General features: G+C 46.4%; 1 protein-coding gene across 4 annotated transcripts in view; it reads right to left on the bottom strand.

Annotated features, from left to right (window-relative positions):
• Nucleotides 1-5,891: 5,891 nt before the first annotated feature.
• The window catches only part of ADAM15 (ADAM metallopeptidase domain 15), a 46,808-nt gene continuing 36,745 nt past the window's right edge, over nucleotides 5,892-15,954 (bottom strand). For 2 of the 4 annotated variants that reach the window (XM_083715623.1, XM_083715624.1), the window contains 4 exons: nucleotides 12,797-12,874; nucleotides 11,286-11,357; nucleotides 7,649-7,758; nucleotides 5,892-6,439 (listed from right to left, as the gene is read on the bottom strand). In XM_083715623.1, the coding sequence (XP_083571749.1) occupies nucleotides 6,379-6,439; nucleotides 7,649-7,758; nucleotides 11,286-11,357; nucleotides 12,797-12,874 (321 nt within the window). In that variant the 3' untranslated portion in view covers nucleotides 5,892-6,378. The remainder of the gene's footprint in view (nucleotides 6,440-7,648; nucleotides 7,759-11,285; nucleotides 11,358-12,796; nucleotides 12,875-15,954) is intronic. The other 2 variants (XM_083715625.1, XM_083715626.1) reach the window with 1 other exon arrangement.

The following is a 15,954-nucleotide window of genomic DNA, read 5'->3' as shown; positions in this document are numbered from 1 at the left end:
TGCTCCCTCTCCTTTAGTGACCATGGTTGCCTGGGGCCTGGTTGGAGGATAGAGGGGGGGTGGGAGCTAGCTCACGGACACGACTCCCCTGCGAGGTAGGGTGGCAACCCTTGGGAGCCCTCGAGTTTAGAGAAAAAGCAGGGAAGAGGTGGCATGGCAAAAGTTTATAAAAACAGGGCCTATTTAACTGCGGAACTCACTGCCACAGTGACGGCCACCGACTTAGATGGCTTTTAAAGAGGATATGGGGCACCTATCTACGCGATGCACTCATATACTAAGTAAAGAAGGAAGGTTTACTGTCTTACTCACCACCCCTCTTCTTCTTCTTCTTCTTTTCTCTATTTTCTCCTCCCTCTCCCCCCCTCAATGCCTACAACAAAAATGTCTCAGAACGACTGTAATTGGCCTGTATTCTACGATTCGAAGATACTTCTTGTACCTTGATTATCTATGGAAAGTCTGTTAATACAAATGTGTTTCTTTTTAAATTAAAAAATAGATTAGGCAATTTTGTGGAGGACGATACGGCTGCACCGTGTTGTCTATGTCCTCACCCCTTTTCTCTCCCCAAGCAAAGAACTCAGTGTTACCATCAAAGCTTACGTACACATTAGGCCCCAACAGAGGTCCTTGCAACAGAAGCCTCTGCTACTACCTGCACTGGCCAGTCTCAAAATCTCTAGGAACAAAGCAGGCAACTGTATGGCTATTTAGAAGTTTAGCTGGGGGGGGGGGGTGATGGACTCCTAGGCTGGGCTGCCACCTAGTGGTATAGCAAAGCAACCACAACTTGCTTGCCAAAAAGTGGAGGACACAGAATTAGGGACAGAGAATTATCCAAGGTAAAACAGAGGTGGCCATTCTGAGATGGGGGGGGGGGAGAGATGGGGGGCTTCTGGATACAACATTGTGCCTCCTTCAGGCATTTGCAGGACTCAGACTCCTTACCAACCTCTGCCAGCATGCACAATGGTCAGGGATGATAGGAGTCGGGGGTCCAAAATATCTATGGACGGATTCACTCTCTCCAACTCTTGTTTTCTGGCTGTCTACGGCAAAAACAGACACTGGACTAAATGGGCCCTTGGCCTGATCCAGTAGCCAAACAGTTCTAATGCTCTATAGATAGATAGCTGGTATTTTGGTAAATTTTACATCAACTGGCTTTTGTTGTTTGGTTTTTAGCTGAATCTTTTAACTTTTGCTTTACATAAACCGCCCGAGGATTTCATTGATCGGGCAATATGTAAATCTTAGAATCACAGAATCGTAAAATAAATGTCTAAATCTTGTTAAATGAATGAATAATAATAATAAACAAGAACAAGACCTAAAGAGTCTCCCTTTCCTATCAAGACAATTGAGTCTTATCAAACTCCACCGCTGCGTATCTCACAATCAACTCAAATCTGGGAACACTTTATCTAAACATGAGCAGCCTCGCCTTGCCATGGGACCACAGCATGCCTAAATATGATCACATACACCTGATTCGGAGCACAGCTCTTTCACCTCCTCTCCCCAAAGGCCTCACCTTTACCAGAAACGCATCAATAACACAGGCATCACCTGGAGACATGCGGGAAGGAGACCCTGGGGAGAAATTCCACCTGGACTTCATCAACTTCCCCCCTGCTCCATCCACCTGAGCCTGGGTCCTGAGTCCACAAAACAGGTTGCTTCTTGACAACACCACAGAGCTATGGGATGGGCACATAAAGCTTGGTGGCACCAGCTCATGCACACTGTTTAATTCAAGACTGGAATGCTGCAATGCACCCTATGTGGGGCTTCCCTTGCGCTGGATCCAGAAGCAGCAGCTAGCGCAGAATGCTGCAGCACAATTGCTGACAGGGACCGCTGTCAGCGTTTAACTCCTGTGCTTAAGAGATCTGCACCAGCTGCTGATTTGCTACTGGGCCGAATTCAACATACAGTGGTACCTCGCAAGACGAAATTAATTCGTTCTGCGAGTTTTTTCGCCTTGCGAATTTTTCGTCTTGTGAAGCACGGATTCCCTGGGTATTAACGGTTTTAAGAAAAAGGAAACAAACTCGCAAGACTTTTTCGTCTTGCGAAGCAAGCCCATAGGGAAAATCGTCTTGCGAAGCAACTCAAAAAATGAAAAACCCTTTCGTCTTGCGCGTTTTTCGTCTTACAAGGCATTCGTCTTGCGAGGTACCACTGTATTCCTATCAGTATAAAAAGCCCTTACCAACCTGGGACCAGTTTACCCCATAACACAAACTATGCCACTTCTATCTGCAGAACTGGCGCTGCTACAGGTCCCGCATAAAACCCAATTTTGCATTTGTAAGCAATTGATCTTTCAGTGTGGCACCAGTTAACTTTGGAACTCCCCGCTGATTGATATCACACAGGCATCTTCCCTGTACGGCGGTACGGTGGAAGCTGAACGGAAGCCGTTCCAGAAGTCCATTCGACTTCCAAAACATTTGGAAATCAAGGCCCAACTTCCGATTGGCTGCAGAAAGCCCCGTCAGACATTCAGGATCCAAAGAACATTCGCAAACCAGAGCACTCACTTCCGGGTTTGCAGTATTCAGGAGCCAAAACATTCAACTCCCAAAGCGTTCAGCTTCCAAGGTACGACTGTACTCTTTTTGGCGCTTGGTGAAATATTTTTTGTTCAGACAAGCCAACGCGTTGCATATGTTTTAACCCGGTTTTTAGCTTATTGCTGATTTTCATTATTTTTTTGTACATTCAGAACAGTTGCTTTCTATTGTTTCTTATTGACAATTTCATCGCTTTCTTTTCATAAACTGCTCTGAAGCTTCCACTTCCCCCGCCCCCATTAAGTGGTGTAAAATTTTACAAAATGAATAAATAAATAAATATAATTTGGCACTTCATACCAGAAATTCACAGATAGCTATGTGTTATGTCCAAGCTAGACCACCCAAAGCTCTGGCCCGCAAAGTGAGACCTGAAATTCCTATTTGAACAAGGCTCTTGGGTTCCAGAAAAGCACGATGCCTTGTGCCAAGACAAACGCAACCATGAGGCAAGACCCACAAATACGAAAACATACTAATGCACTCCAAAGAAACAAACATAATACGAAAGGACAATGGGCGACGAAAACTACAGAACAATCGGCTACAGATCCGTTTCTGCTCTTAAGCCTTTTGCAAATATGTACCAATTAGTCCTTGGGAAAGGTTTTTTAAACAATATTATTTGGGGAATGTGTCCAAATGATTCCTCATGTGCATCAGCAGATGGCAAGAAGCGTCTTTCAGCTTCCCGGGACAAAAGGAGTGTCTTGGTGAATGACCAATTTTTTGTCAAAAGGGGGGGGGACCCCAACCTGCCTCTCAGAGAACAGCCTCACTGCAAGAAGAAAATGGTTCACCGAAACAGGCTTACGATTAATCAGCCGCTTGATGCGCAAGAATAATTATTTGAACACATTCCCCCAAAGAAAACTGAACGCAAAATGAATTCTGAATGCAAAATAAAATTTCTCACTACAGCTACATATAAAGCAGGCGGGTCGCCAACGCTGTGCCAAAGACAACGAGGAAAGGTTACGGCATTTGGGAATTTTTCATGGCACGTAACAGGTGACATGATAGAAGTTTATACAATTATGAATTTCACGGAGAAAGTGGATTGAAAAAAAATGCTTTCCTCCCTCTCTCATAGCACCAGAACTTCTGGGCCTCCAGCATTCAGTTCCACTGGAAGATACTTCTTTATGTAGCAACCGGTTTAACTGTGGAACTCCCTGCCACAAGAGGCAGTGATGGCCACCAGATTGGATGGCTTTAGAAGAGGATTAGACCAATTAATGGTGGAGGACAAGGCTATGGATGGCTACGCTTTGCCTCTACAGTCCTGCTCAGGTCCTGCTTGCCAGTTTCCCACTGAAGGTTGGCCACTGTGAGAACAGGATGCTGGACGAGGTGGGCCGTTGGTCTGATCCAGTATGGCTCTTCTTATGTTCTTAAGTACAGTCATACCTCGGGTTGAATATGCTTCAGGTTAAGCGTTTTCTCTTTATATATATATAAATTTTTATTAAGTTTTTCCTTTACAAATACCGTATTTTTCCCTCTATAACACGCAGATTTTTTTCTCCTAAAAAGGAAGGGGAAATGTCTGTGCGTGTTATAGAGCGAATGTGTGGTCCCTGGAGCCGAAAAATCAGGCAAAAATCAAATCGCGCTTCACGGAGAAGGGAAACCTGAAAAGAGGAAGCGGCTGCTTTCCTGCATTCTGCCTCAGGGTCTTACTGCCCACCCTCCTCTGTTTCGTTGCTGTGTTTGCTGAAACGGAACAAAGAGCAGGAAAAGCCCCTCCCCTCCAGGCAAGCAGAGGGGAAAGGAGAGTGTCCGTTCCTTCTAATTCCTCTCTGTGCTCCGGTGCTGCTGGGGGAGAGGGAGAGAGAGGGGGGAGAGGGAGAGAGAGGGGGGAGGGGGAGAGAGAGGGGGGAGGGGGAGAGAGAGAGAGAGAGAGAGAGAGAGAGAGAGAGAGAAAGATGGCTGGCTTGGGTGGGGGGAAACTTTTGCCTTTCTTTCCTCCCTCCCGTTAAATCCCTCTCCTGCATTCTTAGCCAGCTGCTTCTCTGCACACCCCTCTCATGTCCCTTCTTTGTTTTTCCTTCACTCCCCACTTAAAATGTGGTTACAAAGCATAGATCCACATGGATCCTCAGGATCTTTGCATTGGGTCACCCCAAATTCACCATCAGATCACATAGCATGTCCATGGCTACAGCCTGCACCAGAAAAATCACGCACCCACTGTTGCCTGGGGCTGCAATGGTGCAAAAACGTGGTTACAAAGCATGGATCCACAGGAATTCTCAGGATTTTTGCATTGGGTCACCCCAAATTCACCATCAGATCACATGTCTGTGGCCACAGCATGAAGCACAAAAATGATACATCAACTGTTTCATTCAGAATGTTTTTTCCCTTGTTTTCCTCCTCTAAAAACGATGTGCATGTTATGGTCAGGTGCATGTTATACAGCGAAAAATACGGTAAATCCGTACAGCCATGTTTACAAATTTCCTGTTTTGGAACTTCCACTAGCACCTCCCTCAATCATCCATTTTTCCTATCTTCACGCATTTTCTATTATGATATTGCCAATTTGATATTATCCTTCCATGTCTATTTCTTTTTTACAATATACCTTGTACCATCACAAAGCCTCCTTAAAACCCACTAGCGTTGTCTGTTCGTCACGTATAGTTTTCAGATAATCCGTGAACTTTCCTCAGTCCTCGATGAATTTGTGATCTTTCTAATCAGGTTGAGCGTTTTCAGGTTACGCTCCGCGGAGACCCAGAAGTAACGGAACGCGTTCCTTCCGGGTTTTGCTGCTCGCACATGCACAGACGAATCAAAATGACGTCACACGCATGTGTGGAAGCGGCGAATCGCAACCCGCGCAGACGCAGGTTGCATTTGCTTCTGGATGCGAACGGGGCTCCGGAACGGATCCTGTTCGCATCCAGAGGAACCACTGTAAGACAACAGCAACCAGGGATTCAGAGGCGTTTTTTAGGAGATGGGACTGTGGGACTCAGGCTCTTTTCTGCCAGGGCACCAGATCTCCTACCACTTCCCAAACACCCCCTTTAAAAAAACCAATACCACTTTTTTTCTTTGCTTACATGGCCGTCGGTCACAGTGTGAGAAAGACCCTGATTGTTCGGAATCCTAACACAAACTGGTGATTTGTGGCCCAAGTATCCAACACCACGGCTGCTCCGACGGAACGGGACAGGGGGGCAACTCCCCTGCCCTGCGGGTACATTTGCTAAAGGATGGTGGCACCTTCAGATGGAGCCTGAGGCAGGCCTTCCCTGGTGGTCAGTCCCAGCCTGGATAAAGAGGCGCTGAAATAAATAAGTGGAACCAGTCCGTTTTTATTACGAAGAAAAGAAACGGGCGATTTCCAGGCAAGATTCGTGAGGGGAGGATTCCCTTAGGGAATGACATCCCTCACACACACACGCACACACACACACTTCTCTCTCACACACACATACACACACCTTCGCCCTCCTTTTTCACCAGTGCAAAGACTTGTTCCCTTTCCCCCCAGAGTTCCTTGTGTCCAGGTTCCGAAACCAAAAGCAGGGACTTTGGAGCCAAAATGGTGCCAAAATGGCGGAGGTTTCCAGCCAAGCTAGGAGTGCGACTTCTGGGCAAAGGGGGGGAAACAAAACGAAACACAGCCCTGCCTTCGCAAGGGTGCAAAGCCGCCCTCCTGTAAATCCGAAGCAGCCAGCGAAGCGAGTGCCAGGAAGGGGCTGGGGTTGTCGTCCTCATCGCCTGTTTCGGCCAGAGAGGAGCGGCGTAGGAAGAGTCCGTGGGCCTGGCCTGGCCTGGGTTAGATATTGTGGATGTGTAATGACGGGCCGGACACCATGGGAGGAGGAGGAGGAGCTGGCCTGCGTGGGAAGCAGAGAAAGAAGGAAAGGTTCGCGCTGAGGCGTACATGTCATAACAAGTTCTTTTTTTAATTAACTTCACTAGAGTAGGGCTAGGGAGCCTTCCAGATGTCGCCGGACTACAACTTCCATCATCCCTGACCACTGCCCGTGATGACTGGGGGCTGATGGGAGCCGGAATCCAATAACGTTAAATTACAACATCCCTGACCACTGGCCAGCACATACAATTGGACGCCATTTTGAATCGCTGCACCATTCAAAATTGCACTGCATTTTTTGGGGGGGGGAGATTATTTTTGTGTGTGTTTCTAACTATTTATTTGTGCTTTTATCTTGTATTTTTATTTTGTGAACTGCCCCGAGATCTTTCAATGAAGGGTGGTATATGAATCCTAATAATAATAATAAATAATAATAATAATAATAGAATTCCCAAGCAACATTGGGTATGAGGTGACTATAAAATGAACCATTATTGCTGCATTTACGCAAATCTAATGCGCCATCAGGTACGTGGGTGGCGCTGTGGGTTAAACCACAGAGCCTAGGACAAATCCCCATGATGGGGTGAGCTCCCGTTGTTTGGTCCCAGCTCCTGCCAACCTAGCAGTTCGAAAGCACAAAGTGCAAGTAGATAAATAGGTACCGCTCCAGCGGGAAAGTAAACAGCGTTTCCATGCGCTGCTCTGGTTCGCCAGAAGCGGCTTAGTCATGCTGGCCACATGACCCAGGAGCTGTCTGAGGACAAACGCCGGCTCTCTCGGCCTGTAAAGCGAGTCGGTCACGACTGGACCTAATGGTCAGGGGTCCCTTTACCTTTACCTTTAATGCGCCATCAAATCTAATGCTCACCCCAATTTTCGCAACGTAATTTGGCCAAAAAAGTGCACATTACATTTGAGTAAATACGGTATTGAGAACATCTAAAACCACCCGCAGCACCGTTGAAAGGCAGGGTTTTCCAAACTTGGGTCTCCGGCTATTGTTGGACTACAACCCCCATCATCCCTAGCTAGCAGGAGCGGTGGTCAGGGATGATGGGAACTGTAGTCCAAAACCAGCTGGAGACCCAAGTTTGGGAAGCCCTGGTTTAAGCCGCTTGTCTTGCCCACCACCCCTCTCCTCCAATTCCCCGCAGCTGGAAAAGAAGCAGCCCCCTCCCTCTCGGCCTCTCCCACCCCAGCCGCCTCCCGTTCTTCCACTCACCTTGATGGCAGCATCTGGACCCGAGGGTCATAGTTGGGAACAGCGCAGAGTTCGGCCCGGGGGGGATCCGAAGGGAGCGGTTTCTGGGGTGGCGGAGGCTTGGCAGGGGGCTGAGAGGAAAACAGAGGGAGCCTGAATTAGGGGAGGCGGGTTGTGACGCGTGCTCAAACGCTTGCACACCACCTCACGCTAGCAAGGGGGCGGAGGCCAGAGAGGTGCGAAACATTTATTTTTAGAGCCTTCATTAAGTGCGTGGGTGCGACACCACACACACACACAATGCAAAAATAACACGTGTGCATGAGCAATTTTTCCTGACATCTTTGCGAGGGGGCTGCCGCACACTTCAATTAACCTTACAAAATGGCCAAGGTTCTCTCATTTTTCTGCTTGCTTTGACGGCAACTTAAGTACGTAAGGAGACTGGATCCGGCCCACGGCCCATCTTGATCCCACAGTAGCTAACCTTAAACGAATATATCTACCGTATTTTTCGCTCTATAAGACGCACCAGACCACAAGATGCACCTAGTTTTTGGAGGAGGAAAAGAAGAAAAAAATTATTCTGAATCTCAGAAGCCAGAACAGCAAGAGGGATCGCTGTGCAGTGAAAGCAGCAATCCCTCTTGCTGTTCTGGCTTCTGGGATAGCTGCGCAGCCTGCATTCGCTCCATAAGATGCACACACATTTCCCCTTACTTTTTAGGAGGGAAAAAAGTGAGTCTTATAGAGCAAAAAATACGGTATATTTCCATGGCTGGTGTCAAGCTAAATTATGCTCAGAGAATGGAACCACGTAAATGAGCTCTGTGGGCCTCACTTCACTTGTGGGCCTCAGCAGCTGAATAGTGTCGAGCTCTGCACCGTTACAAGTTTCACTTCTTTCCCCTGGGAAAAGGGATTGCTACCCCACTCTGGGCGGGGAATAAAAGGGCTTGCGAGCAACTCTCGGCACCCTTGACAAGAAAACAGCTCCAAGAATTCTTTGGGAAAAGCCATGGCTGTCCTTTCTTCAAAAAAAGTTTTATTCATTTTTCATTTTCATTCATCTCAAATTCTTAACGTTTACTATATATTCCTCCCTCCCCTCCAAGACTTGCTCCCCAACTTGCGTTCCTGCTTTGTTCCTATTTTCATCCCCTTTGCTACCTCTCAACAAAAACGGTTATTAATAACATAACATCAAACCTATAAACATAAAATTAACGACATCATCTTATTTCACTGTCTTCTAAACATTTTCTGGTACTAATAAAGTTAATGTTTATTTCAATCCTGCCATCAAGTCTATTGCCTTTCTTTGTTTCTGCAAATATAATATGAAGGGTTCCCAATCTTTTTCAAAGTTTCTGTTGTCTTTTTCTCTTAGTCTTTCTGTCGTTTTTCTCTTGGTCTTTCTGTCATGACAGAATGACAATGACAGTCGTGGCTGTTCAAAGTGGTACACTGGGTTTTAAACACCACCGACTGGTTGTTGTGTCCCGTGCCTAAAATTTGCCTCATGCCACATTCACCCCCCCCAAATAATATTTATTATTTTCAGTAGATAAACATAGTAAAAAAAAAAGATTAACAATAATAAAAGCAAAAAATAGGAGAAAAAGAGAAAAAAGATACATACAACATATTACCACTTAATTAAAATTAAGTACCATCCATCTTCATAAACATAGTATTTGACTTCCTCGAATCTCTTCAATCCGAATTTCTTAGTAATTATATGTAGCAGTTTCCAATATCAGAGTTTCAAAAACCTGTATCACAGTCCTAATCATATTACATAGCTTTCCTTATCGTACATTTTCTTACTTATAAATTTAAGTCCATTTTAATCCTAGGCCTAATTGTTTCTTTCAAGTGGTTACATATCTTTAATATGCACCATACATTTAAAGCACAGGGATAGCCCATTAAACAGCCATGGCTTCTCTCAAAGAATTCTGGGAGTTGTAGTTCGTTCTGGGTGCCGAGAGTGGTTAAGGGATCTCCCCATTCGCCTCACAGAGCTACAATTCTGCGGGTGGTTTAACAATTAATCCCTCTTCCTGGGGAAACTCTGGGAATTGTAGCTCTGTGAGCGGAGCAGCTTTCTTCTCCATCCATCTGTCTATTCCTCTTTCAAAGCCACCCATGTCGGCTGCCCTCTCTGCCTCTTGTGGGAGTGAGTTCCACAGTCTTTCCTTTTGTCTGCTCCAAACCTCTCGACATTCGGCGTCCCTGGATGGCCACAAGGTTCCAGTATCACATGAGATGCTAAAGAAGGCTGCAATCCCACTTACAGCAACACTAGGCTCTCTTGGGAGCTTCCCATCGGCCGCACTTCCCAGAATAAGTTGGAGTTCTTGTTATTAAATATACCAAGAAAAAAAGCACACCAAGAACTCAGGCCAATGTAAGTTTCAATAGTGGGAGTGGTCCCTACTCGCAAATCAATAGTCAATAGTAACCTTAGAGTTTTAGGATATATTTATCCGAAAGTCTTCAAACTTACACGACCCTTTAAAAATTAGGTAAGGAACCAAATGTTATATAATACAGTGGTACCTCAGGTTACATACGCTTCAGGTTACACACTCCGCTAACCCAGAAATAGTGCTTCAGGTTAAGAACTTTGCTTCAGGATAAGAACAGAAATCGTGCTCCGGCGGCGTGGCAGCAGCAGGAGGCCCCATTAGCTAAAGTGGTGCTTCAGGTTAAGAACAGTTTCAGGTTAAGTACGGCCCTCCGGAACGAATTAAGTACTAACCCAAGGTACCACCGTATTGTTTTATAAATTATAATTTATGAGAATTGAGAATTTAAACGTATTTTCATGTAATATTTGATACTTCCAGCTGATGAAGGTGAATACATCGAAACAGGGCTCTGTCCTGGTTTCTAATCCATAACTGACTTCTGACTTCTGCTCAATGATTGAAACTGAGACCTCCACGACGAATCTGGACTAACATGAACTTATCTCTACTTATAAACTCTTATCTCTAATTCTGTAATGAATTATTGTGTTATACATATTTTTATGAGTTTGAGTTTGTAATCTCTGTTAGAGTTTGTAATCTCTATTTGAGTCTGTAACCCTTGTCAGAATACATACTTTTGAATGGATTAGTTTTTGTTACTATTGACTATTGATTTGCGAGTAGGGACCACTCCCACTATTGAAACTTACATTGGCCTGAGTTCTTGGTGTGCTTTTTTCTCGGCACTTGCCAGAATGCCTTGGGTATGACATCGCACTGCTCTGCTCCAAGAAGCGCAAGCAGCACAAAAAAGCACCAGGACTGTCTTCAGCAGCTTTCTGCTTGGCCCAAACCAGGATGAGAGCCAGGTAAGGTAAAAATTATGGGATAAAAATTCTTCCCCATCGGCCGGGGAGGATTAGGGCTGGAATTTCCCGGACAATTGGGATTCATCCTTGGAAATGGATTTCGGATGGAATTTATCAATATTCGGTGTATGGAGAAGAGGAATCGCTCCCTGTTTTCGGAGGGGAACTGGGGGAGGGCGTTTCCCCAGCGTGAACCGAGACCTTCCCATTAACTCCCATCCACCTTCCACCCTGCCCAAAAAGACCACCCTCTTCCCTCTCCAAAAAACCACACACCACCACCAGGAATGGCACCATGCTGCCAGTTACCTGAGCATCTTTAGGAATGGGGTCAGCAGGCAATGGGCGCGTTGGGGGCGCTGGCCTGTCCTGGACCGAGGCCTGGGCAGAAAGAGGAGGTACAGCAACAGACAAGACATGCTCGGGTGAAGAAGAAGAAGAAGAAAAAGATTGGGGGGGTTGTATGCTGGGGAAGCAGCTCTAGAAGAAGCATGGGAGGGTCTTGCTGTTTACTAAGGGCAGGCAGATCTGGTTTAAGGGAAGGGATGTAGATGAGAGGTCCAGCGTCTGCTTGCCCCTGGAGGGTCCCAGAATCTCCAAGCAGGGTTGGATAAAGACCCTGGAGAGCCACCACTGGGTGGAAACGATGGCCTTACCCAGCAGCAGGCAGCTTCCTATCTTTGTATTTGTTCAGAACCATGAGGACCGGAACCTTAAATGTTTTTAAGGTTTGGCCGCAACTCAGAAACAGAGCATGCAGAAGGACTCCGTTTCAGCCTCCGGCATCTCTCAAGGTAGGGCTGGGAAAGGCTCTCTTTTCTGAAAACCTGGAGGGGCCCTGCCAGTCAGCTTAGACCAGGGATGAGGGAACCTGTGGTTGGATTTTGCTGGATTCTTGTCCTCAGGGTTTAAATTATTTTTTTAGTGCAGATTTTCTTGTGCTACAGAGCAAACAAGGAAAACTACATATAGTACCTCCACTTTCTAATTATTATTGTTGTTAGAATTTATATACCGCCCTATAGCCGAAGGTCTTAGGGCGATTCACAGAATTCACAGGGACTTTTTCACGGTTTGTTGACATTCAGTATGAGACACTGTGCAGATGGGGGGAAAGAGAGGGGGAGAGAGAGAAATATGGAGAATAATGACCTTTCGTTCTATTGCAGTGTTTGGGCAGGGATTTTGTGCCACCGTCATGCAGGTAGGTCTATCTATCCTATCTATTTATTTTCATTGGCACTGCGAGAGACTGGAGGGCCCAGAGCTTGGTTCGTTGCATTCAGCTGGTTGCAGTGTCGTTTGTTGGTGAAGGGAGCCGCGTTGATGGGTCAAATTAGTCATATTGATTCGTATGCTTGGCGGGGGGGGGGGGCGGAATAGGTCACTGTCTTGTGCTGTGCATGTAATAAAGGGGAGTCACACCGGGGGGGGGGGGAGGCATCCTCTTTGGCTTTTCCTCCCCATGCTAGCTTAAGTTTGTTGGCTAACTTTTTTAGTAGGGTGGTTAGTCCCCATGGTTCTGCATACAGCTCCAATTTAAAGAGGAAGCCAGGAAGCGGTTGTTTTTTTTTTAAATACCAAAGTTAGTCCATTGTGTCTATCTAGCTCAGCGCTGTCCACACGGACTGGCAGCCTCTCTCCCAGGTTTCAGGCAACACTTAGCTGGCGATGCCATCGGGCATTGAATCTGGGACACCTGCACACAAAACACTGAGGCCCTGCCATTGACCGATGACTTTTCCTCCCCTCGCAGGAGACCATGCAATGGGGTCAAGGGACAAGCCGCCCCTGCCCCCTCCTTCCTCCCGCTCCGTTACCTGTTGACCCTTTGGGATCGGGTCAGGCGGAAGAGGCTTGGATGGTGGGTCAGGTCGAGAGTCATCGGGGGCAGCAGGCTGCAGAGAGACGGAAGGCGGTGCCACAAGGAAACCAGAGAGCAGATTGGAAGAGACAGAGATAGAGAGATAGAGAGATAGAGAGATAGAGAGAGAGAGAGAGAGAGAGAGAGAGAGGGTGTTATCGTTCCGGCCTGTGGCATGCATGGCTAGGGGTACATGAGAGGCACACACATTCATGCAAATGCAACCATGCAAGGAGAAAAGAGAGACAGACAGAGAGAGAAACAGGCACCCCAAAATTTCTCGTCCATTTAGGAATTTAATTCTGAGTCTTAGATCGGTCCCAGAACATGTTGCAGAGGCTCTGCCGCGAACACCTCGCGTGAGTAAGAAGAAAGGGGTGTCCCAGAGCATGTACAGAGTGCCTCGAGCTCCACTGGGTTAAACTGCCACCAGCCATCCTGAGCCTGGTTTGGGAGGCTTAGGAAGGAGAAACTAAAGGGTGTTCCAAAATTAAGGAAGGGGGTCTTCTCCTAGTCGCATTTTAAAGAATCCCACTGAGCCTCAGGAATTTAAAAAATAAGCATTTAGAGGTCATATCCTGCCATGTTCTATTCAGAACAAACCCACTCAAATTAATGAACCTAAGTGCATCTATTCTGGCTTAGAACCAGGTTTCTACAAATCTGGCACAAGATTTTGGTGAATTATAGAGCATTTAAGCCTAGTAATGGCAGGGCTGGGGAAGCTGCGGCCCTCCAGATGTGGATGGACTACGACTCCCATCATCACTGGACGCCGGCACTGATGGGAGTCAGAGTCCCACCTTTGCAGTAAGCCTAAGGAGGTAGAACAAGCTGTCATAACACCCTCCAGCCACTTGAGGGTGCTGTGGGACTTTCTCCTTAGCCGGTCCTATCTACACTTCTACCTGCTCTTTCACAATACCATATAGTCTCACAGGGCAACACCTCCCCCTTTTTCTGGGGAAATTGTTCCATTCTGAAGGTTTGCCTTTTATTTAGGGCCATGTTTACAGGGAGAGAGGGACTTGTGGGCGATTCAGCTCCCTGGGTCCCCTCTTCCGACTTAAAAATTAAACAAAGGGGTTGTGCAGCAACAAAAATGTTGCAGCACATCCCCAGCTCCTAAGAAAGAGCGCTCCTGTTCAGGGCTCCCAGCCAGCCAGCCAGCCACACCTCTGCTTCTGGGACACTCCATTCCATGCCCTCTACCAGCATACTCCATTGCAAAGCCCCCCACCCAACTTTTTTTCTCGTTTTTTAACTCACTACTCAGCATTTGGAGGGTAGGCCTGGAAAACTAAGCCCTTCAAACTGAGATGGCACTTCATGAATAAAATTAGTCTTCAGTGTATGCAGCTGAGTTTATATTAAAATATTATGTTTAGCATCAAATGCTTCCAGGCTAGCAGGGTGGAAGGGAACTTATCTCTTTTGGTGCAAAGGTGCTTTTGGTGCTTTTGTTTTCCCACTAATTCCCCCCCCCAAAAAAAACCCCAAACCCACAAAAAACCAAGGTAACACTCAGGATATAACAGGATTGAATGATCTGTAAGCCCCGCCTCCCAACAGTAACTGACCACTCCCACAGCCAGCCATAGCCACAGTTTCTAAGCCCCGCCACCTGTCAGCAACTATTCAGCCAATCACCCGTGGCAACAGCCCATCAGCCCCACCACCATCCATGACCAATAGCAGCAGCCTAGGAGACAGGCCCCCGAGCCTATAGTTACCATGGCAACCAACACACAAACGGACCGAATATAATCAGTGAAAACTTCAGAGCAACCTGTAACTGATCTAGACAGATATAGATATCTATCCGTATAGATGTAAACACGCACACACAAATTTACTAAACACAAATTTACTAAACGTTTTGTCTGCAACCTTGGAATTAAAAGTTTGCAATGTCCGTAAGGCTGAAAAGTACAACTTAACAAGTTATCACCAGGAAACAAAATTTGACAACTGGGTGTGTGGAGATTATGCGTAAACGAAGTCTATGAGATTCTGCTTTTCTTCAGACTCTGCACAACTGCCCGCTCCCCAGTTTGGATCCATCGTATTGAATAAATTAATTTTTTAAAACAAAATGTAATAAATATAATAAAGAAGAACTGGGAGAGGTAATTTTTGTTAATGCTAAAATAAAATAAAATTGTTGCTACTGGGGGGGAAGGGAGAGAGTGCTTCAGTTCAGTAATTTTAAAACCTCCCTCCTGTATATATATATATATCTTTGGGGGGGGGGATTGTTGCTAAAAACACACGCTAAAATTTTCCCTTTTCTTTCCAAGTTCTTTTTGCGGCACTAAAACAGCTTCCTCTCATCCAACAAAAATGCAATTATCATATAACTACATCATACACACGTGACCGTATTAATAAATTCATTCATTCACGTAGCCGAGAGCCTGCATGGTGTGGTGGTTGTAAGCTGTGTGTTGGTCTAGGACCTGGGTTCAAATCCCCACTCAGCCAGGAAGCTCACTGGGTGACCCTGGGCCAGCCACTGCCTCCCAGCCTAGCCTACCTCGCAGGGTTATGGTGGGGATTAAATGATGAAGGGTGAGAATCATGTACTCCACACCCTGGGCTCCCCAAAGAAAAAGGTGGAGGTATAAATGCAACAAATAAATAAAATATCCCACCCTAGCCCTGAAGATGGAAGTTTAGGCCTTACATCTAAAATAACATCCGAAGAACATACGTTCCTACCCATTAGTATGGAAGGCGATACGCAGTTTGCATTAACCACAAGGTTTTATAGTGTTAGGGGAGCCCTCTATTAATTTTTAGCCATGTGCATAAAAAGGTGTATTAAAGGTAAAGGTAAAGGTACCCCTGACCATTAGGTCCAGTTGTGACCGACTCTGGGGTTGCGGCGCTCATCTCGCTCTATGGGCTGAGGGAGCCAGCGTTTGTCCACAGACAGCTTCCGGGTCATATGGCCAGCATGACTAAGCCGCTTCTGGCGAACCAGAGCAGCGCACAGAAACGCCGTTTACCTTCCTGCCGGAGCAGTACCTATTTATCTACTTGCACTTTGACGTGCTTTCGAACTGCTGGGTTGGCAGGAGCAGGGACCGAGCAACGGGAGCTCACCCTGTC

Source organism: Podarcis gaigeae (assembly GCF_964106915.1).
Source record: "Podarcis gaigeae genome assembly, chromosome: 16".
Taxonomy (NCBI): domain Eukaryota; kingdom Metazoa; phylum Chordata; class Lepidosauria; order Squamata; family Lacertidae; genus Podarcis; species Podarcis gaigeae.
The sequence above is the reverse complement of the archived record's forward strand: the minus strand, read 5'-3'. Positions and strand labels throughout refer to the sequence as shown.